General features: G+C 46.5%; 2 protein-coding genes across 2 annotated transcripts in view; one reads left to right on the forward strand and one right to left on the reverse strand.

Moving 5' to 3' along the window:
- The window catches only part of SYN2 (synapsin II), a 184201-nt gene that overhangs the window by 135248 nt on the left and 23005 nt on the right, over nt 1-25948 (forward strand). The window contains exons 4-8 of the mRNA XM_001171832.7: nt 3334-3490; nt 8896-8985; nt 19132-19194; nt 19598-19740; nt 24823-24897. Of these exons, the coding sequence (XP_001171832.4) occupies nt 3334-3490; nt 8896-8985; nt 19132-19194; nt 19598-19740; nt 24823-24897 (528 nt within the window). The remainder of the gene's footprint in view (nt 1-3333; nt 3491-8895; nt 8986-19131; nt 19195-19597; nt 19741-24822; nt 24898-25948) is intronic.
- TIMP4 (TIMP metallopeptidase inhibitor 4) lies at nt 10731-16688 on the reverse strand. Its single transcript, XM_516284.7, has 5 exons — nt 16303-16688; nt 14987-15084; nt 14428-14542; nt 11990-12114; nt 10731-11375 (listed from the first exon to the last, which is right to left on the reverse strand). Exons 1-5 carry the CDS (start codon nt 16439-16441, stop codon nt 11178-11180), a joined length of 675 nt encoding a protein of 224 aa, XP_516284.1. The 5' UTR covers nt 16442-16688; the 3' UTR covers nt 10731-11177.

The raw sequence follows: 25948 nt of genomic DNA on the forward strand, positions 1-25948 counted from the left end.
CAAACAAACAGACTTGAAAATGTCTGATGTAGTTCAGCCTTCCATTTTACATTGATTTGCTTAGATTCCCCTAGTGAGTTGTGGCAGAGCCCTGTCTTCTATGTGAGATCACTTGACTCTCCATCCTGTATTCTTTCTATATTCCTCATTCCTGGGAACTCCTAAGTCTGTTAGAAAAACCTAGGGCTGGAAGAGACATGGTGGGTGGAAGAAAATTAGCAATTATTGAGCACTTACATGCCAGGTGGTGTGCTGGATGCCTCATAGATGTGATGTTGTAATACTCACAGAATTTTGTGAGGGAGGTAATGAGAATTCCAGACTGGAAAGTGGCGGAGCTGGGAGAGGGGGCGGCGGGAAATGGTTTCAACAAGTGTTATTCTTCCCAGGAGCTCAGTATGGCTTCAGGTTTTCAGACATCAGTCTTGTTCCAAGAAGAGTCTTCACCTCACTGTCTTCTCCACCTCAATCTACAGTAACCTGACAGGCTTCCAGTGTCCAACAGGAACTGGATTGGTGACAGGAAAGGCCAGACTGGAGGTGTCTGGGACCTAACAACAGGAAATATGAGCTTGTCCATTCTGAAGATCAAGAAAGAAGACAGAAAAAGAGATGTCCATCTGGGTGGGGAGTGAGTTCAGGTAGCCCCTACAAGAGAAAATGGATGGGCTCCTCCAGCTGTAGGTAGAGAGGGTAATGGGGATGCATGAACGCAAGCAGGTGGTGACAGAGAGGCCCAAAAGCAGGGCAAGAATAATGGCAGGCCCTTCTGGGTACCAGGGTAGGAACTCAGGGGCTGGCCACAGTGTACAGCTCAATTCCTGTAACTGGGGTGCAGGATTGGAGTTGTATTTCAGGCATACAGCTGGTGCCAGCTTCCCAGGGACACAAGAAGGTCAGAGCAGCTCTAACAGATGCCATATTTCTGTTTGTTTGTTTGTTTGTTTGTTTAATAGATTGAGGGGATTCATGTACAGATTTGTTACACGAATTATGTACATTATGTAATAGTGAAGTTTGGGGTTCTAGTGTTCCATCACCCAAATAGTGAGCATCATATCCAATAGGTAATTTTTCAGCCCTCATCCCCCTCTCATCCTCCCCTCTTTTGGAGTCTCCAGTGTCTATTGTTTCCATCTTTATGTCTGTGTGTACCCATTATTTGGCTCCCACTTATAAGTGACAAATGCAGTATTTGATTTTCTGTTTCTGAGTTACTTCACTTAGGATAATGGCCTCCAGCTCCATCTTTGTTGCTGCAAAAGACATGATTTTATTTTTTTAATGACTGCGTTGTATTCCATGGTGTATGCTATATATATTTTCTTCATCCAGTCATCCACTGATGGATACTTAGGTTGATTCCATGACTTTGCTACTCTGAATAGTGCTGCAATAAACATATGAGTACGGGTGTCTTTTAATATGATGATTTATTTTCCTTTGAGTAGATACCCAGTAATGGTATTGCTGGGTCATATGGTAGTTCTACTTTTAGTTCTTTGAGAAATCTTTATATTGTTTTCTGTAGAAGTTGTACTAATTTACATTCCCACCAATGATGTAAAAGCTTAAGTCCTCGAGTGGCCAAGGAAGGCTCCTTCAACCCTCACTTTAAAAGACTAATCTCAGCCTGGGTGGGGCTGGGGCTGGAGGTGGTGGGCGGATGGCTGCCTGGGCAGAGAACCAAGTAGGTCATTGTATATCTCATGATTCTGCTGAGGCTTAGTGCCTTGGGAGTAGATGCTGCCACAGAACTGACTCTCTGGGAAGGTGGGGTTTCTCTGAAGCTCAGACATAAAAACAGGGGCCGTGGTCCTCTGGAATAGCGGTGGCTAGAAGCTTTGCTGGCTAGAGGGGAAACGCAGGAGCTTTCCCATGCATGGGAACACTCTGTACTCTCAGGGCTTCCTGTAGCCATTGCTCAACCTCAGTTCTGCGAAAAATATTTGTACCCCTCCCTAGCCTCCGCTTTGGAAGAATAACATTGGGAAGTCTGGCATCTGTCCTCAACCAGCCTGGCCCCTTGCTCTCCTGGGGGCCTGATGAGGGCATTGCCTATTTTAAGGAGCAGCTTTAAGGAGTCAGAAAAAGACACTGAGATCATGGACCTCTGTGGCAGTGTGGTGAAGGGAGCCAAGTACTGTCTGTTGTCTTCAGTTTTCCAGGACCTGCTTTGAGCTCCAACTCGAAAGCCACAAGGAGCTTCAGGCTCTTATACGGCCTCATGAAGTCAAGGAAAAATATTTTTCACTTAAGGTGTGAGAGTCTAAAAGTGTTTCTTCCCTCCTAAGGGTATTTGTACCTTAGAAAAAGGCAGTGCTTAGCCCAGAGGAGAGAGGAAATGTCAGAATTCTGTTCCTCAAATCTCCTTTGGAAAGTACCATAATATTGGCCAGGCGTGGTGGCTCGCACCTGTAATCCCAGCACTTTGGGAGGCCAAGGCGGGCAGATCACTTGAGGCCAGGAGTTCAAGACCAGCTTGTCCAACGTGGCGAACATGGCAAAACCCCGTCTCTACTAAAACTACAAAAAATTATCTGAGCATATTGGTGTGTGCCTGTAATTCCAGCTACTTGGGAGGCTGAGGCACAAGAATCTCTTGAACCTGGGAGGCGGAGGTTGCAATGAGCTGAGATCGCGCCACTGCACTCTAGCCTGGGCGACAGAGCAAGACTTGTCTCAAAAAAACAAAAAATACAAAAACCAAACAAACAAAAAAGGAGAGTACCATAATATCCCATTTCCCAGTCCAGAAAGGAATAATAATAGTAAAATTACAACCATTGCTCATGCATGCACTCCCAGCACTTTGGGTGACTGACGTAGGAGAATTACTTGAGCCTAGGAGTTTGAGATCAGCCTGAGCAACATAGTGAGACCTCATCTCTCCAAACAGTGAAAAAATTAGCCAGGGGTCATGGCACTTGCCTATAGTCCTAGCTACTTGAGACGCTGAGGCAAGAGGATCACTTGAGCCCAGGAGTTCAAGAACAGCCTGGGCAACATGGTAAGACCCTGTCTCTCCAAAACATAAAGAATTAGCTGGGCATGGTGATGTGTGCCTGTAGTACTACTTACTTAGCAGGCTAAGGCAGGAGGATCACCTGAACCCAGGAGTTTGAGGTTACAGTGAGCTATGGTTGTGCCACTGCACTTCAGCCTGGGCAACAGAGTAAGACCTGTCTCTAAAATAACAACAGTAAAATGAGGGGCTTGGACTAGGTGGTTCCTAAGCCCTCTTCTTTATCTTGGGTTTTGGAAATGGGAACCAAAATGATATATGGCCTGAAGTGCTGGTTAATGGCAAACCTGCCTCTACCTTCTCACCAGGTCCTTCCGGCCAGACTTCGTGCTCATCCGGCAGCATGCATTTGGCATGGCGGAGAATGAGGACTTCCGCCACCTGATCATTGGCATGCAGTATGCAGGCCTCCCCAGCATCAACTCACTGGAATCCATATACAACTTCTGTGACAAGCCATGGGTGGTGAGTGAGGCCCCCTTCCCCCAAGTAAAAGAGTAGGATTCAGGCCCTACATCTCCCAGGTCCCTAGCAGGGACTCAAGATGCAGTAGGCCCCAGCCCCAGGAGGGTCCCTACATCTCCCAGGCCCCTAGGAGGGTCCTCAAGATGCAGTTGGCCCCAGCTAAGAGGATGTGAGAGGAGCTTCCCCTGGGACATGGGGGAGGGCTGGCCGTCAGAATAGCACAGCATCACCTGTCACAGGCTCAGCACCTTTGCTGCGGAGTGGACCTTTGGCCTCACAACAAAGTCGCACAAAGATACCGTGAAGAAGCCCTTATAGGTCTATAGGCTCTGCCCTTGGCCATAGGCTGCAATGATAAAAATGTCTGTTTCTTGCCTCCTAGAATGATTAAACTTTTGGAAAGGCCTGAGCCCAGTGACAACCAAGGGAATAGTCCAACTCAGGTAGTGACAGAGTCCTACCAAGTGGTTCAGCAACCTGAAAATGAAATTTATCCTCATGCATGTGAATCAAATACTTATGAGCTAGAAGTGTCTTGGAGATCATCAAAGCCTAACCCTAATTCTGACCTTAACCTTTCATGATAGAGATATGAAAATTAAAGAAGGAAAGTAAGGTGTAGAAAACTACTTACTATAGGATGCCAGTTTCTGAGATTTTTCTGTTAATTTCATTTAATCCTCACCTTACAAGGAAGATATCATTATTGTCACTTTTTACAGAGAAACAAAACCCAAAAAGGATTAAGTAACTTGCCAAAGTTACAGTGCCAGGATTTCTCTACATCCCACTGCCTCTCCCGTAGATTGAGGCTCCTATATAAGGAGGAAACTGTTCTGGTTTTCTCTTCCTTGGCCAATTTGGAAATCTAGGAGGGCAGTGGAAACTTTTAGGCAGATAGAAAAAGTGGGGCTAGGAGGGAGAGTGACTTATGATGGCTTTGGGGGCACTCTGGCTTCCCCTCCGACCACTGAGGGGACCCAGCTCCTCTGCTGGCTCTGCTACTCCAGGCTGGCCCTCTCAGAAGGTAACACCTACCCCTAATCACATCCTCATTGGCTTGCAGTATGCAGGCCTCCCCTGCATCAACTCACTGGAATCCATTTATAACTTCTGTGACAAGCCATGGGTGGAAAGTGAGGCCCCCTTCCCCCAGGTAAAAGGCTAGGATCCAGACCCTGCATCTTCCAGGCCCCTAGGAGGGACTTCTGGACCCCAAGATGCAGTAAGCCCTTCTTGTTTTGTAAAAATGAAATTTCAGCTGTCACACACCCTGGATTGCCAAGGTTCCTGGCACTTGTGGCTAATTGTGAAGTTTCCACGCCTTTACACCACTCAGAGAGCTGAAGAGGGGTGTGTGTGTGTGTGTGTGTGTGTGTGTGTGTATGTATGTATGTGTGTGTGTTAACCAAACAGATCTGTCACTTCTGCTCTTGATCTTTTTTTTCACCCTGGAACTAACAGCTTTCTTTTCCTTTTGAAGCCAGGGAGAGCTTGGAGTGTAAGAAAAAGATCAATGGACAAGTAGTCAGGAGGGCTGGGAGCTGCCATGGTTAAGGAGGGGGTTGGGTTCCCAAGCTCCACTTGTTCAGCCTTTCCTTCTGCGTGGCCTGAGGCATCTGGAATCCTAGATTCTGCAGAAACACGCTAACAGAGAGTGTGATTTTAGTATGTTGCCAATCACAGAAGAGCATATGTGAGACCTTTACCAAGTGTCTTTTTTGTGGACCTCCCCTTTCTCCTCAGTCACATGTCCTTCCTGCGGCACACGTGTCCTAACCCACGTGCACCCCCGGTACTTGTCAGAATTTGACTCTCTCCTAGTCACACAGGGTGATCCTGCTATTAGCAGCTTTTTCTGGGTGATTTCACTACTTATCAACGCTCTGACCGAACCTGTGCCCCAGTTTCTTCATCTACAAACTGGGAATAATAGTAGCACCTGCCACCACTTTGACAGCCTGGTTGTTACAGGCTCCTAGTATATGGGTTCTCTTAAAGAAATCTGTGGCCAGACGTGGTGGCTCACGCCTGTAATCCCAGCACTTCGGGAGGCTAAGGCAGGCACATCGCGAGGTCAGGAGATCAAGACCATCCTAACTAACACAGAGAAACCCGTCTCTACTAAAAATACAAAAAAAATTAGCCGGGTGTGGTGGCAGGTGCCTGTAGTCCCAGCAACTTAGGAGGCTGAGGCAGGAGAATGGCGTGAACCCGGGAGGCGGAGCTTGCAATGAGCCAAGATCGCACCACTGTACTCCAGCCTGGGCGACAGAGCGAGACTCTGTCTCAAAAAAAAAGAAATGTGTTCCCTGTTTTCTTTTCCTAAACTGTGCCAGAGGCCAGGGCAGGAAGAATGGGGAGAGCCTGTGGCTAGGGCTTTGCTCCTCCCGGGATCTGGGATCTGGTGAGGGGTCACACTCTCACCCATTCACAATCTGAGCACATTGCCTTGGGCCCTGCATGAGAACAGCAGGGCTCCCTGGCCAGACCCCAAGTTCTCCCTTCAGTTTCACTAAGCAGCTGCCACATGAATGACGTTTTACATATTGTTCTCTGCTAGTTCATGGGAGTGGACAAATTTGGTGACTGTGAGGGGAGGGTCCCTTTCAGTTGATGACTTTGGGTTGTGTTTCTCAATATCTTTACTATGACTGCTGTTGGTGTGAGGAGATACTTTGATTGGGTTGGAAAAGGCTCTGCCTTGCACAGCTGTGTCTCTGGGCACATTGCTGTTTCTGAAGTTGGTCAGGGCAAGCCACTGGGATTTGGGGAGCAGAAGTGGACCTGTCAATGAAAGCAGCATTCCAGACAAAGCAAGAATGGCACCACCCTTTATTGCTGCCAGTCTATCTGAAATTCTGTGAGTCTTTCTGGGTTTTTGGAGATAAGTGCACCAGAGTTAAATTAAATCATTTAATTTCCAGGAGTGATAGGCATAGGGACACATTACTCAAATGGATCTGGAATCCCATTTTTTTCCAAGAAATCTTTCTTGATTCATTGGATGAGTGGCTATAATGGACATATCTTCCTATTAATTGCCAACAGCACCCCCAGCTCCCAAATTCATTCTTTTGTCTATGTGTAGAGGAAACAGCCCTTATCAGATGTTACATTTGTTTAATTGGTGACTGTGTGGCTGTGATTTAATCTAAGTTTCCAGGGAGCTATGGGTTAGATGCCAAGCTCACTACCTTGAGCAGACAGGACTGCTGGAGAGGAGGGTGGGGTGAGCTCCCTGAGACCCAACAAGAGCCTGGGAACTGGCTGCCATTATTGTGTTGGCTGTCCCAGGGCTCTGGGAGTCTGCCACAGGCTGTCCTGGCATCTGTGTGGTGTCTGTGTAACTCCCCCACATGCTGGAAAGGTAGGGCCCCACATGTCTTGGTGCCATGCCAGAGCGTGGGCTGCAGCAGGACAGAGGTCGTTTGGCAGAGCTGGCATTAACTCCCTAGGGATGCTGGAGAGCCTTGGGAGCACAGGCAGGTGTCCAGAGGCAGAGCAGAAGTCCAGCCAGGCCCAGATGGGCAGGCAGGATGTAAAGGTCAGATGAGCAGGTGTGGAGAATCAGAGAAGGCAGGAAAGGTCTGAGGGTTCGTTCTTGACAGTTAAAGCAAATTGAAGGACCAAAGTTGGTGAGGACAGCAGGGTACAATGGTGAATGCACCCAGCAAGGAGAAGAGACCTGAGTGCTCTTGCAGTGCAGCCCTGACTCCAGGATGTGATCCGGGAGCCTGCACTTTCCTTTGCTCTCCAGCCTCAATCTCAATTTGTCAAATGAGAGGGCTGGCCTAGAGACTCTATAAAGTCCCTTTTGACAATGGTATCTTAGGGGCTTGAGGGTCCATGAATCATCCTTTCAGTCCTGGAGGAGGCCCTAGAGCTCTAGAGTCACCAATTGTTTGTCACTAAAGGGAGGGACCCAGGAATTCCAGTGTTTTCCAGGATTTCAAAAATAACAAAATCATATCTATACCTACAAAAGGACCACAACAGATGATCACTTAAACTACAGTTTGATAGCAGAGTTTGGGAGGAAATATAATAAAGAGATATTCTTTATGGTACAAAGTTTGAGGAACTGATCAAATTTAACCGTCTCATTTTATATATGAAGAAAATGAGATCCAGAGAGGAAAACTCATTTGCCCAAGGACACCTAGGAAGTTAACAGAACAAGAATCAGAAGATTCCAGTTTTCTAACAACCCAGTTCCGAGCTTTTACTGCCCCAACCTCGTCTCCCCTCCCTGGCTTAGGTGCCAGAATCGCTTGTAGAGAACAGGACCTGAGCTGTTGAAAAATGTTCTAGCCTTCTTTTCTCTGATAAATAGATTTCATCTAGCAGCTTTCCCTTCTAGCCATGCCAGATACCAGTGGCTTCGAGTGTGAACTAATCCAGTAGCCCTAGAGAGATGTGTTTCCTCTGCTGCTGATGCACTGGGGATGGGAGTGTAGGTATGTATGTGACTGGATTGAGCAGGAAAGTCCTGTGTTTCCTGTGGAAAGGGCATAGTTTCTACAGAGCCTGAAAGGCAGCTACTTGTAGGAATAAGGAGAGTTATGGATTGGAAATGAAGGGGCCTTGCTGTGAACCTGGCTCAACTACTGTGTGACTTTGGGCAAGTGACCTCTCTGGGCCTCAGCTTCTTCATTTATAAGATGGAGCGGGGTGGGGGAGCCCAGCTGTGCACTAAGAAAGCCTTTCAACCCTGGCACTGTAAGTATGTGTACTTTGCCCCTTCCCCATGGAGCTATTCCAGTTTCTCATATGTAGGCAAAGGGTCCAGTAAGTTCAGTCCCTCGTTAGGTAGTAAGTCCCAGAAAGACTGGGCCTGTCTATCCCACATACCATGACCATTCTAATCTTCCTGAAGAACAGCTTCATTTTATGATGCCTCCTGCTCAAATTCTTGGTGATTCCATACTGCTTACTGGAAAAATCCATCATTCCTTTGCCTGACGTTTGAACTTCCAAGACTTGGCCCGTGTCACCTATCCAGCTTCATGCCTTGCCATCACTCAGAGATGCAGGTGTGGAAAGTCAGAGACCCAATTTTTGATCCCAGCTTCGCCTTGCAGTTCTGTGACTATAGGCAAGTTTTGTAACCTCTCTGGGCCCCATATGTAAAATGAATATGATAAAATACTAGTTAATCAATTTGATTTGAAACATCATTACAATTGAGAAAGGTAATTGAATTTTAGCTCACTCTTTCCCTTCCCCAACTAATGCGTATCATATCCTTGGGAATAGGAATTGTACACTTCTTTTATATCCTCACAATGCTTAGTATAAAGTCCTCCACAGAGCAAATGCTCAATAAATATTTGATGAGTTGATGTTTCATCTGTTTCAGAAGTTATCTAAGATAAGCTGTAACATTTGCTTTTCTTTTGCAGTTTGCCCAGCTGGTCGCTATCTATAAGACACTGGGAGGAGAAAAGTTCCCTCTCATTGAACAGACATACTACCCCAACCACAAAGAGATGGTAAGTGGCTCAGTGGGGACATTAGTCTTTCTGCTGTTTTCATTTTGCACTCAGCCACCTGGTTATTGTGGGGCTCTGAAAAGGGCCTCAGCATCTCAACCCCAAAGACTCCACTGGGGTTGAACTATAGAGCTTATGCAACTGGAATAACTAGATTTTAGCTGACAGCCTCTTGTCAAATTCTGGAGATAGAATAGGGAAAAACAGGAGTAAGGGCAGTTTAATCAAGCTGAGAAAATAACAAACTTCTGGACCAACAATCAGATCTCACTGCTTTTGAGTCCCAGCCCTGGCTCTGCCACTTGTCACTGAACAAGCTACATTTCCTCACTGTGTGCAGTTTCCAATAAGACGGTCAAGTGGGCATATTTATCCCTGCACAGGATATTCTAATATGGTACAGACACAATTTAAGTGAGATTCATTAAGTAATAGCTTCTGGGAAAGTGTGAAGCACTCTACTAGATGTAAGGCATTGCTCCTACTATTATTAATCCCCTGACTCTCCCATTCCCCTGGCACTTCCACAACTGTGATAAGGCTGGGTTAACACTGTGCCTTCTCTGAGGCCATCCTAGTAAGTCAGAAGGAGCAGAGAGATGGGACGGTTGGTTGGTAAGGAGGCTATTGCCAATGTTTTTCCTGTGCAGGGACCTGGAGCTCAAACTCCCTTCTTCTTCCCTGTCCCCACACCCTCTGCCCCAGGCTGGTGTGATCAATTGGTGATCTTGCTTAACCCACCAATGGAGACTCCCTGCGAAGCATTCCAAGTGGAACAGAGATTATGTTTGTGCCCGCCTCCCCACTTCCTTGGCCAAAAGGGGTCTCCATTTACACCATTTCTGCAAATCAAGAGCCTTCTTTTGACACATTGTGCATGGCCCTGCTCACCAGCAGACCACATATCAAAAAACAACCTTGGGCATTGAAAAGAACCATCTCTGTCATCTTTGCCAGAGCTTCCCCAGGGAGAAGCTCTGAAACTCTAAGCTCTTGTCCTTAATAAATCCTAGAGGCCAATATCAGGACTTTTCCTTTCAGGGCAAGCCAGGAAGCCTTGCAGAGGCTGAGGAGCCCTGAGGGTCCTTTGGTTGGGGAATCTCAGGGAGCCCAAGACACAATGGTGAGAGTACTCAGCTGAAGGGTACAGGGGGCTCTCTGGGGATCAAAGCTGGCTTTTTCCTGCTGTAGCATCTAGCAGGGCTGGCTGCTGGAAAAAAACTGCCTTAATTGCCAGGTATATTCCCTACCTACCGTGCTTTCCCCTCAAGGGCCTTTGTGTTATTTCTCTCCGGTGCTCTATCCTGAAATTTGCCCTCAAGAGAGGACCACCTCTCTGTGGTGTAAAAAGCCAACAAAGGGGGATTTCAACTCTGTAAGAAAAAGGCTTTGTGGCTTTTAAAAAGTTCTGAAATAGGAATGAAGATATTAGTAATTTAAAAGAGACAGAAGAGAAGCCTTATGGACATCAGTTGAGGGCATTAAGGATAGTTAACTTGGAGAGGTAGTACCTATTCTGAGACAGTAAGTGCATTCTTATTCAAAGAGGTGTGCTAACCAGGTGGGACCCTCTGCCAGAAATGGTATAGAGGGGATAACAGCATTGGAAGGCAGGTTAGTCCATTCTACCTCTCACATTGAATGATTCTGTGTCTCCCAAATGACTCCCCCAAACAGATGAAAGTGTATCAGAGGATTAGGATGAGTTGAGACAGGGGAAGTAGAGGATACACAGCCACAGTATGTTCTTGTTTTCATTCCCACCAGTCAGCCTGTTTATGATGCTGTCAAACCACCTTCTGATATTGTACGTCGCAAGGATATACCATCTCATGTGTATGACATTCACCATTTCTCCCCTACCAGATCGATTAAGACAAAGGAAAACACATATTCCTGGGGAGGAAAGGGAATAGTCCTGGCTTTAGAAAACAGACTAAGCCAGAAGAAACACTTGCAGTAACAGCTACAAGGCTAGACTAATGGAGTTTGGGAGGCAGGGGCAACAGGCTGAGGGCAGGGCAGAAAAGTCATGGCCCCTTCCCTGCCTTGACAGTGGCCAGACTGTCCACTTGGCACTTCTTATTAGCTGGCAGCAAGAGGTCAGGTGGTAATGGCCAAAGCTCTGCAGGGAAGGAGAACCGGCTTGATCTTCAGGACTCTTGAAGGGATGTGATGGTCACTGGTCCCTACTAGGGCTGAACGATGTCAACAAACTCCTTCCTGAGAGGCAGGTGGCCCCGGTACCAGCTGCAGGTGCCGTCAACATGCTTCATACAGACATAATGCTGAGCCTGGTAACCATAGAGCTTTCGCTCCAACAGCCAGTCTGTCCAGAGGCACTCGTTAGGGGCCGAGATGGTACAGGGTACTGTGTAGCAGGTGGTGATCTAGAGTCATGGCCACACAACATTAAAGTGAGTAGGGTGTCCTTCTTTTTCCGTTGCTGCCTTTCAGATTCCTACGTACCTTTCCAGCCCATCTCAAATGCCCCCTATCTTATCAAGCCTTTCCCAGTCCCCAGTCTTCTCCTGGATTCTCCTTCCCCAAGGTTCCCCATATTCAATATTGCCACTTAGTGGCATCTCTGGAGTCAGACAGCTCTGAGGGTCCTTATTCTACCACTGACCTTGAGCACTTCACTTGCCAGAGCTTTCATTTCTTCACCTTAAAATGGAAATCTTAATTCATCATAAATATGTTTTGGAGACTAAATTAAACATTTACAGTAAATTTACTATTACAGTGGCTGGCAAAGAATAGACTCTCTTTAAAGGGTAGCTGTATTACAGTTATCTCGGTCTGCCTCCTGTGATGGCCACCTTCCCAGCCAAAGTGTAAGTACTTTGAGATCAGGGCCTATAGACTGTATTGCTTTCTCATCCCCAACTTCATACAGTGCAGATCTCAAGTATAGTCTAGTAAGTGAATACATTCATGCATGAACGAAGGCTCAGAACCCTTCCCCCATCCCTAAAGACTTTGGAAATGGACATTCCCTTACTTGGCAGCCACAGTTCAGATGGTAGTGATGATTCAGACTTTCCCTCTGCACCAAGGACAGGTCCTCCCAGGGCTCGATGTAGTTGCACAGATGAATGAAGACTTTTCCATCACTGAGGACCTGACCTTCAAGGGGAGATGGAGGAGAGTCAAGCATCAGGATTCTTCTCCTGGAGCCCCAGGGGCCCAGGTCCTTGAAAAGCCCAGAATTGCAGCCTCCCCAATGACTTTGGTGGCAGTGGTGGCATGGGGCTCAGTGAAGGGACCAATAAATAAAACTACTATAATCTTTCTAGCGAAAAGATAAGCAGATTATGTTTGTACGAGGCAGAGTTGTGGGATCTGGTGAAGGCCTTTTCGTTTAGCATGGTACAGAGAGAAGAATGTGGTCTTTAAAGTCAAAGTCTGTGTGGGATCCCCCTTTCTTTTCTGTCATTTACTAGCTGAATGATCTTAAGGAAGTTGTATAACCTCTCAGCTGGAAGATGAAAATTATAAACTTGTCAGATTAAATGAGAGATTGTCTATAAAGTTCCCAGCACAGTTGTGGTCCCACAGAAGATATTCAATAAATAATAGGTCCCTTCCCCTTTCCAGCCCTTCCCAGTATCTGCACAGGCCAGGCTCCTGCTCTAGGTTGGTGAGTCTTTTACCTTCCCCATAGGAAATTTCCCCCTTTTTACCTATGAAGCTCCTTTTCACCTTTCAAAGACCCTTTCAGTGCCACCTCAAAGCCATCTCTGACCACCTAGCTAGCCCATGCCTCTTTTAGAACCTCAGTCGCTCAATCATTTACTCACTGAGTGACTGCTGTGATCTAGTACCAGGAATACAGATATAAAAATGACAGGATCTCTGCTCCCAAGGAGCTTAGAAATGGGTAGGGTAGAGGGATAAGTAGGGGAAAATTACACTGTTGTGTGGTTCTATACAAAGTGCAGTATAAGAACAAAGGAACATACAATTATTTCCATCTATGGAAGGAGTGTGGGGCAAAGAAGGTGTCTCAGAGAAGACTGTGCTTGCATTGGGCCTTGAAGGGATGAGTGGGAGTCCACCTACCAAACAGGTTGGGGGAAGGGCTTCCTGTCATTGCCACTATCCTGTGCAGAGGCAGGGGGACACAGCCTGGCAGCATACCTTCTGCAACCACAGGTAGCTGAGTTCAGTTCTTGGGAAAGTGAGGGGCTGGGAACTGATATTGACAAAGCTAGAGAGGGCAGCAGTGTTCTGGTCACAAAGAGCTTTCAACACCAGGCAAAGGAGCTTGTGCCTTCTCCTGTAGGACCTGGGCACCATTGATAACTTTTCTTAGACTATTTTTTGTCATTTCTCCCCACCCTCAGTTAGACTTGACCTCCCTGAAGGCAGGGAACATGTTTCCTCATTTCCCCTGCTGTACCTCCATGCCTAGCAGCGGGCTAGACACACAGAGGGCAGGTGCTTAGGAAGGAGGTGCGATAATAGAGTTTGAAAGGGCCTGGTCTGCTAGACCTGGGAACTGCAGGGCTCAGTGGTGTGTCCTGCCTCTGCCTCTTCCATCCAGGAGCTCCTCAGTTCTGTACAATTCCACATCCTCAGAGCTAGGAAGCCCTTATCATTGTAGCCTCCAGTGCCTATGACTCATCAAGAGCCATGTCTGGACAGTGAACTCTTTTGAGGACTATGCCTTGTTACTGAATCTCCACTCTCCTGGCCAAGGCATGGCAGTGACTAAGTGGTCATTCATTGCTAAATGTGTGGATAGATCGTGGAATCCCTTCACCTGTTCCCTCCCCCACTGCTGTGCTTTTTCTTTCCCTTGCTTTCTTTCTAAATATTGTTTTATGTTTTCAGGCCAGTTTAGATCCCACTTACACAATGAAGCTTCCCTGATAGTTCACAACTACCAAATAGTTCCGTTCCCTGAACTCCAAAATAATTTAATGTTGCATTCATTTATGGAGTCATATTTTTGTGTGATTCTTTAACTGCTCTATCCCAACCAATTCAGTATGGAGGAATCCTGCCTGGGCCCAAGTTCACAGAGACAGAACTATGTTAGACTCAAGCTCCTGTTAAGTCCTGTGCAAAAGGCAGAGTTGACCTGCAAGGAGCAGTTTTAGAGAGGAGATTTTGACTCAAGTTGCCAAAAATCTTATACTAATTTAAACTATTTGAAAAATGGAAGCAGCTGCCCTACACTGGGTGAGCAGCCTGTCCTTAAAATAGTGAAACGGTGGCCAGAGTCACTGTAATAAGAACTCTTACATTTAAAGGGAGGTTACAAGGCTCTTCCTAACCCAGAGGTTGTCTGTCACTAACACAGCTCTGTTTTATGCCCAAGAAAATGCCACCTGGCTCAGCCTACTGCCCAAGGAAGACCCTGGCTCCTTTCTCACTACCTCCCCTAGGGCAGAATCTATTATATTAAGGCCAGTTGTTGGTCTTTTAACTTACCAGTCAAGAGATACTGCTTCTGGCTGTTGGCTTCTAGTTTCACACCACAGAGGGAAGAGTCAAAAGGCGTATAGATATACTGAACATCCTTGACTTTCTCAAACCCTTTGAACATCTGACAGGCAATTACAAAAAAAGGCAATATTGGGTCAGTGAGTGTACTGTATATATTAACAGGCAAAAACCTCTCACTTCTCAGCCTAAAAATTTAAGCAAAAGTCTAGTTCAGGATTTTGTGTCCTCAGATGTCCCTACTGGGTTATTTTCTCTCTTTAAAAAAAAAAAAAACAAACACCTAAACCTTGGTTTATTCCAGTAGGTACCTGTAGTGGCACCATACACCAGCAGCTGTGGGACCAGATGGATGCTGAGGCCCTCCCCGGCAATATCCCTGGGATTCTATGGGCTCTGCCTCCAAATCTCATCCAGTTCCACTTCAGCATCTAGACCCAAGGATCACGGAGCCAGGCCACCTGAAAGCTACCAGCCCTCCCAGAACACAGACTCCACTTTCTCCATCAGCCTTAGGGGCTACACATCCCAGCCTGCCCCCATGTACCTTTATCTGTTTGATTTCATACCGGAGCATTTTTTCAGTGTCAGCAGGGTCTGCACTGGCAGGAACTACCTTCTCACTGGAGATTTTGGCCCGAATCACTGCATAGGAAGAGAAAAGAGGGAACCTTCAGCAGCTGGTGGGGGCAATACACCTGAGGTCTGGATGATCCAGGATCCGTGAAGAAGTCTATAGGGCAGTTCTTGGTTTTGGTGTGGCTGGGTTGTGAGCAACGTGATGTGTGAGAAGGGGGACCTGGAAACACCTCCCCTGCAGTCACTGGAAGTTCCAAACCCCTCAGGCTTATTAGGTCCTATAACCGCTAAGCTGTTTCTGCCTTTTGAACCAGTTAGTCTGGAGAGCTCTAGTTCTCCATAGCCGTTTGTGCAGTGGGGCACAGGGTAGGAGTCAGAGTAGAGAAGGGAGGAGGAGCCCCTTCAGGGCAGTCGGTGTGAAGTTTATCTATTGCTGTGGTCAAGGCCTCTCATCCCGCCTACAGTTGATATTAGTAAATGTTTATTGAATTCATAAATGTTCTGACCCTGCGCTGAGGTATTGCATCTCTTGCCATTTGAGCATTAATAACCAAAAACTGTTGATGATGTTCTTCCTCTGTGCCTGGCCTTGCACTAGGCACTAGGCCCATAGATGTGATTAAGACAGGGTCCCCATCCTGCAGAGCTCTTGATCTAGTGGAGTGCACACTTGTAAAGAACAATAGCACAGCATAGTAGGAGCGCTAAGACGGTTAGAGATGCTGAGGCGGCACCAAGGAGCCCGGGAGCCTGCAGAGAAGGGGAGAGACCTAAGTTAGCCCTTGAAGGAGGAGAGGAGTCTGCCAGGAATTTAAGGGTGTGAGGGAGGGCATTCCAGGCAGAGGGAAGAGAAAGGACAGAACGTGTGTGTTGCCATAGGGGCTTGGTGGCAACCTCAGTTATAGGCCTGGACAGACACGGGTAGTTACAATGCAAGCCCTCTCCCCTCCTCTTTCTGTCCCCAGTCTAGTAGTTCAGAATAATCATCACATAGCTCCGGTGACACCTTGTGTAATGACACTCCATAATTGCAGTATGGCCGGAGTGAGGGAGGTCGCCATGGAAGTCCCTGATGAAATCTTCATTTCCTTATGAATCAGTCAGGTTCTGGGCTTGCAAGGTTGCTATGGCGCCTGGTCCTTCTCCACCCATCAGCCTCAGCAAGAGGCAACCGGTAAGAATTTGAGCTCCTCCCTTTTCCTCTGGACTCCTGGTGTACTGCTGGCCAGATACTAATCCCCCACAACCACCCCCTGCTGTGGACCTCGCGGACCTCGGACTCACCAAGTGCCGAGTGGCAGATGTGCTGCTGAGGGTGCGCTGGGGCGCAGCTGCATGCCTCACCCAGCCCCAGGGGCCACAGCAACGCCAGCAGCCGCAGCAAAAGCACCCAGCTTGGCGCGGGCCGAGGGCTCCCAGGCATGACACTGCAGATCCCCGACTGAGCCTGTGAGGTCTGTGGGACTGGACAGCCCCAACAGGGCTCCTTCCCAAGGCCGTTGTGCCCCTCGCCCCAGGCTTTATGAGGTGGCCCTAAGGGCCAATCCCGCCCCGATGGGCTCCGCCTTCCTTTGGCTCTAGGCCACCCGCGGAGGCAGGACCCGAGGCTCTTCCGACCTGCATACTCAGTAAGATGCAGAGGGAAGCCTGGAAGGAGGCCCTGACCTCTGTTTCCCTGCCTAAGTCATGAAGCGATCTGGAAGCAGAGGGGAAGCACTGGGAGAGGGGATGGTGTCAAGGGCAGAAAGACGGAAAGAGCCACAAAGACAAATGCATGAGGACAGAAAAACTGAGGGCTGTGATTCAGGCAGAAAGAACAAGAGTGAGGAGAGGCACAGACAGAAAGAGTGAGACAGGCAGAGTCCCAGAGAGGCAGACAGAATTACAACAGGCAAAAGAGACAGTGACAGAGAAGGACGGACCCCTTGCTGAGCTGCACGCTGGGAATGAGACGAGCTACTCAGGGCTTCTTTCAGCTGCAGGAAGTGCTTTCAATGCCCTATTTATGAGGCTCCAAAGCAACAGCAAACAGTAATAGAACAGGACAGAGAAAGTTGGGGTGTGTGTGTCTTGGCTCTGTTGCCTGGGGGGTGGGGAGAGATGTCAAAGAAGCAGCCAGTGCTTTAGAAACCCTTTCTCACTCCCAGAGCCTCAGACTCTCCAGATAGCTGGAGACAACGCTCTTGGTGTACAAAACACAAAGTGTCCCATCACTTAGGGCAAACCTTGGACCTCAAAGCCCTCTCGAGGCCCTAGACTACGCTGATTTTTATTGCATGTCCCTTCTCACTGGAGACTATGTCATGTTCTAGAGGGTGGGACAGCTTAGAAAACAAAGAAGCAGGCTGGGCGTGGTGGCTCACGCCTGTAATCTCAGCACTTTGGGAAGCCAAGGCGGGTTGATCACCTGAGGTCAGGAGTTCGAGATCACCCTAGCCATCATGATGAAACTCCATCCCTACTAAAAATACAAAAGTTAGCTGGGCGTGGTGGCCTACACCTGTAGTCCCAGGTACTCAGGAGGCTGAGGCAAGAGAATGGCTTGAACCCAGGAGGCGGAGGTTGAAGTGAGCTGAGACTGTGCCACTGCACTCCAGTCTGGGCGACAGAGTGAGACTCCGTCTCAAAAAAAAAGTAAAAGAAAAAACAAAGAAGCAGGGGACTTGGGGGTGACTGTGACCAGAGCCTTGTCTGCTGTTTGGGCACAGTGTTGCAAGCCTCCAAATCCCAAATCTCCATGGGATTATTGCTGTGGGATGTTTCCACATGGTGCTGGACTGGATAGTGGGAGGCTGGGTTCCAATTCTGACTGTCACTGTAGCTTTGTGACTTTTGCCTCTCTGGGCCTCAGTTTTTTCTTCATAAAGTAGAGTTGAACTACGTGATTTCTAAAGCCCTTTGAAGTTCTTCTTCCCATCCTTGGCTGGCCTCAACCAGGAATGCTGAGATCCTCAGGCCAGATACCCCCAGTATCTGTTTAAATCTTAGTTCCCATAGGAGTCTGACTTTTCATCAGGGTCAACATTATTTCCTTCAAAGGATACCTTTTCATTTTGATGGTGTTAGTGATATTTGAAAAGAAGGGAATTGAAAGAGAGCTGAGTCTGACTGAAAGATGAAATGCCCGGGTTAGCATCCAGGCTGGTTCTTCATACAATGTTCAGACCAAGATAGAGGCTGATGTACTATTTGAAGGGAGCTCAGAAAGCATCCCATCTGATCTCTTCATTGGACAGATGTGAAGGCTGAGGCCCAGTGAGATACAGTGACTTGTAGAAAGTCCGTGGCAGAAGAGGACTAGAGTACTCGTCTCCTGACATCTAGCCCAGTGCTCCTTCCACTCCACAATATTGCTTCTTACATCACCATTTTGTAGCAGCTTGAAATCTTGCCCTTAGAGGATAATCCTTCTTTTAAGGTTTTGTTGCTCCTCTGTTAAAGTATGGCTACCTCAGTGTAGAGTTCGCTCCCCTAAGGATCTCTCTCCATTTATAAACATACTGAATTCTTCTACCGGCTCTCTTTCAAACCCCAAGCTGGGAAGAAATGGGCCTGCACATGCAAAGCCTTGTTTGGTGGTGAGATTGGGGTATTGGTGAGCAGTGAAGAGTGTGAAAGAGGGAGAAAACAACCAGGATCATTACAGGAAAGCTGGGCCTTTGAAGGTTGTAGGTACCAAGAGGGTACATGCTGACAGGGACATCAAGATGCCAAAGATGCGTTTTTAAAATAAAAATACAGGTTTATTAAAGTACATCTACATATAGTAAAGTTCACTCTTTCAGAGATACTTTCTTTTTTTAATTCTCTTTGTCTGAGGGCCAGTCCTGCCCAGGTTTTGTCTAATGCAGAGAAAATTGACAGTGCATTTTAAAGATGTAGGGTATACCAAATAAGAGTACAGGGTTCTTGTAGCACTGCCACTAATATGCTGTGTGACCCTGGGAACTCACTGTCATTCCATGGGTCTCAGTTTTTTAATCTGTAAAGCAAGTAGATTGGACTAGTTCTTTAAAGAACCCTCCCAAGGGTATTCCCAAGAAAAATATGTGTAGGATTCCACGGAGAGATGGGCACACTCTGACAGTTTATTCACTTCTCTTCTGATTTCAGCTGACACTGCCCACGTTCCCTGTGGTGGTGAAGATTGGCCACGCTCACTCAGGCATGGGCAAGGTGAGGCAGAGAGGCCTGCTGTGCTTCAGGGTTGAACCAAGAAGGGCAGTTTTCAGAGCGCCCATTTGTGAACTGCTATTCTCCCTCTGTCACTGATGAATTCTTTCCAAAGAGAAGATGATTTGCCACCTCTAAAGCCATGAGTGTCACCCAACCAGACCTCTTTCAGTAAGCAGAATGCAAGCCACCTGCTTGGTCCTCTGGGTCCTTTGCAGCAAGTGTGGCCCTTGAGTTCTGGGAAGGGAAGCTAGGGAGAAGGGGCCTCCTGGGGAGATGTGGCACCCAGATTAGTGTCTGGATCGGATACATATTGGTGGGTTTGGAGGCTCAGGGCCCTTGTGACTTCTCAGTGTGTGTATGTGTGTGTCTCCCTTTCCCCCTTTCTGCCCTGCTCTAACATTAGGTCAAAGTGGAAAACCACTACGACTTCCAGGACATTGCCAGCGTGGTGGCTCTCACCCAGACCTATGCCACTGCAGAGCCTTTCATTGACTCCAAGTATGACATCCGGGTCCAGAAGATTGGCAACAACTACAAGGCTTACATGTGAGTAAGAGTGGGGTATGTTTTCTCCTCAGTGATGATGGAAAAGCTGAGCCTCCACATTGCAGCCAACTCTCAGATAACAGAGAGGTTGCCACTTAAGTCAGAGATTTTTTTACCTGGGTTCCTTTTAAGTCAGAGGAGGGGTCTGTGGACTAAGATGAGAAAATATATTAATATTCATTTTCACTTGCCTCTAAAGGAAATTTAGCTTTCTCTTCATTTTGAACAGAGACAACAGACTGCATTAGTTACCTGTACATAGGAGTTTGTCACTAAAGGTGATTACTGATATTCTTAGATCTTACTATAGTTGAGACACATATCTCTATGGATTATTCTCATTCCTACTTTAAAATAATGGTAGTTGTTAGGCTTGCCACTACCTCCTGTTACTTCGAAACACATATTTTACTAATCACAGATTTGTTTAATATTTTTGATAACTCTAATTGGGTAGCTCTGGGATCCCATGTACTCTATCTTATACAGTTACACATCTTATATATTGTGTTCATTGGAAGGAATCCATAGGCTTCCCCAGACTGCCACAGCACAAAGTTAAAAAGTTCCTGGTATAAATATCCAGTACTGAAAATGCTACAGAGCATTAAAAGCCCAGTGCATGACTTCTCTGTAACTGTGTCCGTTTGCCAGGATGGAAAGTTAAAAATTTCCTGCATTAGAATTTAGTAAAGGAAAAGATTTCAAAACTGCCTGACTTTCCATAATACGCATAAAATGCAGGTGGCTTATAATTCCAATTTTGGAAATATTAATCCCCCACTTAAAGTTTACAGTGGGCCAGGCGCGGTGGCTCATGCCTGTAATCCCAGCACTTTGGGAGGCCGAGGCGGGCGGATCACGAGGTCAGGAGATCAAGACCATCCTGGCTAACATGGTGAAACCCCATCTCTACTAAAAAATACAAAGAAATTAGCCGGACGTGGTGGTGGGCACCTCTAGTCCCAGCTACTCAGGAGGCTGAGGCAGGAGAATGGCATGAACCCGGAAGGCAGAGCTTGCAATGAGCCGAGATCGCGCCACTGCACTCCAGCCTGGGCGACAGTGCAAGACTCTGTCTCAAAAAAAAAAAAAAAAAAAGTTTACAGTGGTGTTTTCTTTACAAAGAAAGAACATTATTAATGTATAGATTTGATCTTGGTCACTCAGGACTTCAGCAGACTTCAAGGTTGAGCAGCCTTCCCTTTCTCTTCCCCACCTGTGTCTGTTTTTCTTCTCTTACCCCCCTTTTCACTACTTACACTCCCCACCCCTTGAGTGAGTTAGGCCCCCTCCCTGCACTCCTGTCCCATACCACCCTTCACACACCTCTTGGTTAGCACTTGCCACACATGTGTTTTGTGTCACCCTCCTCCTCCAGACTCTGAGTTCCTTGTGAACAAGAATGATGGAATCATCTCTGCATCTCCATTACCATGTATAGCAGCAGAAACATTAATAGGCACCCAATAAGTATTCAGGGAAGAACCTTTATGGAAAACTGAGGCATAGAATTTTTTTTTTACCTTTATTGTCTAGATTTGTACTTTTTTAGTTTACAATTTTATATTTATAGTCTTCCTGCTTCCAGAAAATAATTTAGGATTGCTTTAGAAATATGCGCAATGTGGCCAGGTGTGGTGGCTCACATCTGTAATCCCAGCAGTTTGGGAGGCCGAGGCAGGCAGATTGCTTGAGCCTAGGAGTTCAAGACCAACCTGGGAAACATGGTGAGACCCCATCTCTACAAAAAATACAAAAATTAGCTGGATATGGTGCTTGCCTATAGTCCTAGCTACTTAGGAGTCTGAGGTGGGAGGATCACTTGAGCCTGGGAGATCGGGCTGCAGTGAGCTGTGATTGCACCACTCCAACCTGAGTGACATGGGACCCTGTCTCAAAAAAAGAAAAGAAATATGCACAATCTAAGACAGAATAATTTAAAAACCATTATAAAAACTTGCTAAAAGAAGCGAAAAAATATATACCTTCAGGCACCTAGGAAAGCAGATTACCTATCTTTTAATTTTAAAATCCCCTAAATAAACACAAAACATTAATGACAACAGTGGAGTAAAAGTGTCTTGATCCTTAAAAGAAGACACCTAATTTTTAAGGGTTAAGGTTTCAAAAAACAACTTAAACTGAAGCATAAAAAAAGAGACTTCTAAAACATTGATGAAGGGTGGGTGACCAGAGAAGCTTTAGATAACATTTACTTAATTTTTGGTGTGCAAGGGACCGTCAGTTATTGGAGAAATGTTTAGGCCCTCTTAGCTTCTCTTCACCAAACTTCTTCCCTAAACTTGTGGCTATATTCCTGCTCTCAGAAGAAGGAATTTACTTAGCAGTAGCCAAGATCAGGCTTGGGATTCTTTTCGTCTACCCCAGCAATCACCGTGGAGATCCAGAGACAGCCACTTTGGTGTGAAGAAGGTACCATTCCTGCCTCCATCTGCAGTAGGCAATAATGTGGGTCAGCTGTGGAGGTCATATGATTTTTGGATCTAGAGAATGGCCTCTCAGTGTCCCCTTTACTCCCACATGCCCCAGGTAGCCTGTATGGATCTATGCCCTGCATCCCATTGTTAGAGAATGGTGTGAAGTGTTGGGGAGCTTTGCAAACTTTAAAGTGCCATGAAAATGTAAGGATGATGTTAATTTCCACTCAAAAAGGATTTTAACCTATAAATCAACAGGGTTATATAATATTTTTTCTAATATCTTAAATATTGAAAAAGTCATAGAGGTCATAGAGGTTATGGGACTGGCTTGAAACCAATTATATGAGGTTCAGTTTCTTCCTTTTTTTCTTTTCTTTTCTTTTCTTTTTTTTTTTTTTTTTTTTTTGAGACAGAGTCTCGCTCTGCCACCAGGCTGGAATGCAGTGGTGCAATCTCAGCTCACTGCAACCTCCGCCTCCCTGGTTCAAGCAATTCCCCTGTCTCAGCCTCCTGAGTAGCTGGGACTACAGGCACCCACCACCACGCCTGGCTAATTTTTTGTATTTTAGTAGAGACGAGGTTTCACCATGTTGAGCAGGATGGTCTCGATCTCCCGACCTCGTGATCCACCTGCCTTGGCTTCCCAAAGTGCTGGGATTACAGGCGTGAGCATCCGGCCCTAACTTTCCGATTTTCAGTATTTATGTAAGTGGGTCCTTCAAATGTATGATATGGTGATGGGCAGCCATGAAGTCATTCAAAATTTGTGATTGAAAGGTTCTACTACTGAGACTTCTCATTTTGAAGTGAAGCCTTCTCAGATTATGAAAATTATTAAAATTACTACTATTAATGAAATAAATGAGCCTATAGATGAAACAGTGTTTCACATTGTATATGCATCAGGGCAGTAGGAATATCCTGATAAACCAAGGAAACATCGTGGGAAGAAAGTTAACACCTACAGACAGAATTGTAAAATGAATTTTGGCTCAGGTTGAGTTGGGTATGCAACCTGAAAATAGTGGGAGTCAGTGTACAAATCCAAAGTTTGTGAGACTCTATTATGTGCCATGGCTCTGTGCTGGGGACATGGAAGTGAGTGACTCTCTGCCCCTGCCTTGAGCAGTCTGGTCACAGGGACACATTTGTAAACCATGAATGTTAAGAAGACAGAGTTATTTTTATTATGATTCTGTCTTCGTGTTTCTACTCAGGTTTTGCCAGCCACTCAGTAGTTTGTTTCTTTGCCTTTCCTGAATTAGGTAGTGGAGTGTAGGGAAAAGCACATCATGTGAGGAAACCAAGATTCCTGGACTTTTATCTCATACCTGTTTGGACTAGATATATAATCTCGGACAAGTCCTCTAACCTTTCTGAGTCTTACTCTTATCTGTCAAGCGGGGCAAGAATTTCAGCCTGCTCACAACAGGGGGTTTGAAATGAGGGGTTTGGTGAGGAGGCACCTTAGAAAGCAGTCAGTACTGTCCAAGCGTAAGGACTGTTGTGACCCTGTTCATTAACTCATGGGGCCACCTCGTGGTTCTGAAAAATGAGCCATATATCTAGGTTCCTCAGTGTCTGAAATCAGATCTCTGGGGAGGACACTCTCTAACAGTATTGAATGATAAGGGCAGCATATGAGGGGCTCTGTCGACAGTGTAAGCAGGACTCTTCTGTCCCCTAGGCTATCTCCTTCCTCTTGACTGTGTCTGGATGAAGGCTGATAATTAAAAAGACATATTTTGGGTGTTTATAGTTAATTTAAACCTGTATCAATTGGTCTTTCTGACAGCCCTGTGTTAACAGATAACAGGCTCAGAGGGGTGAAAGGACTCCATGAAGGTCACCCAGCCCATCAAGAGCAAATCCAGAACCAGAAACCAAGTAATCCACCTCCTATTTAGTCTAAGACTAGTTGACACCAACACATATTCACGGATGGAGGGTGCTGTGGGCACAGCAGAGAAGAAGCTGATGGCTTGATGCCATTGGCTCCATTTGACAGACAAGGCAACTTAACCCTGAAGAGTTAATTGACTTCCCCAGAGTCACATTGCTAATAATATAGTGGCCTTCAGAAGTTAATAATGAATGAGTGAGTGAGCCAGTAAAGAAGATATTGGAAGATATTCATAAAGAACCCTGCGGGAGTTTCAGGATTGATGGAATTCAGTTTGTATGTATCAAGTCAGTATAGATACTGAATGGGTAGGCGTCTGGGAACACAAGACACGATATGTACCTTCAAGTGGTTTTCAGGCTTGTGGAAAAATCTAAGCTTAAGACTCAGATCAAATAACTAAAATAAAAAGTAGATTTAAGATTGAAAATCAGGCAGAAGCAAAGTCCTGTAGAAGTTCTAAGGACAGTGAAAGGTCATCCGGTTGAGAGATCAGGGAAGGCTCTGTGGAGCCAGAGCTGTCTGGGCAAGACCCTTGTAGAGAGGAGGAGGGCATTGCAGGTGGGGATTTGGCAGAGGCACCCAGGCTCTAGGCTCAGCAGACAGACCCCTGGGCTACTTGTGGGAGAAGCAGGTGTGGAAAGCAACAGTGAGCTAAAATTCTGGAAAGTTTCATGCCCTCCTCTTGCTGGTGTGGCTCACTGCCTGTCCTATCCTGGTGGGATCTTGTTGCAGGAGGACATCGATCTCAGGGAACTGGAAGACGAACACTGGCTCTGCGATGCTGGAGCAGATCGCCATGTCAGACAGGTGAGTTGAGAGAAGGAGTCCAGTTTCCAGCCCAGTGAGAGGGAGGCTTCCTTAGATGAAGAAGTTTAGGAATTAAGCTCTGTCCAAAGGGAGTCATGGAGCAAACCGGACAGATAAAACACAAAAGGCCCAAGTATCCCATTTAGCAAGATCAGGCAGGACTGATGATAGAGATAGATGATAGAGATAAAGACTGCACATACCATAGGTAAAAGCTTCCTGAGGCCTCACCAGAAGCAGTTGCTGGCACCATGCTTTTTGTACAGTCTGCAGAACCATGAGCCAAAATAAACCTTTTTTTTTATATAATTACCTAGCCTCAAGTATTCCAGCAACACAAAACAGACTAATCAAGGAGTGAGGTGTTGCTATAAAGATAGTTGAAAATGTGGAATTGGCTTTGGAACTGGGTAAGAGGCAGAGGTTAGAAGAGTTTGAAGGGCTCAGAAGAAGACAGGAAGCCAAGGGAAAGTTCAGAACTTCTTAGAGACTGGTTAAGTGGTTGTGACCAAAATGCTGATAAAAATATGGACGGAGGAGGCCAGGCTAACAGGTCTCAGATGGAAATAAGGAACTTGTTGGGAACTGAAGCAAAGGTCACCCTTGCCACTCCATAGCAAAGAACTTGGCCGCATTGTGTCCATGCCCTGGGGATTTATGGAAGGCTGAATTTAGGATTGATGACCTAGAGTATCTGGTGGAAGAAGTTTCTAAGCAGCAAGTGGTCAAGAAGTAGCATGGCTTCTTCTAACAGCCTATGGGAAAAGACTGTACATACCATAGAAGCTCTAAGAAAGGAGTAATTGGCATGGGCTGGAATAGCCAAGGAGGCCTTCTAGATATGGTGAGAACTGCTTTGGGCCTGCAAAAATGGGTAGAATCTGGAAAACAGATAGAGGAGGGCACTGTAAATAAGGGTATGTGCTTGATACGGGTAGATGGAGGGAGCAGTGGGGATGGGAGGTGGGAGAGATGGAGGCAGCAAGGAGAGCCTGACTGGCAAGCAAGCTTTGTGGTGAGCGAATTGCCCCAGCTTCAGGACACCTTCCCA

The sequence above is a fragment of the Pan troglodytes genome, chromosome 2, assembly GCF_028858775.2.
Source record: "Pan troglodytes isolate AG18354 chromosome 2, NHGRI_mPanTro3-v2.0_pri, whole genome shotgun sequence".
NCBI classification, from domain to species: domain Eukaryota; kingdom Metazoa; phylum Chordata; class Mammalia; order Primates; family Hominidae; genus Pan; species Pan troglodytes.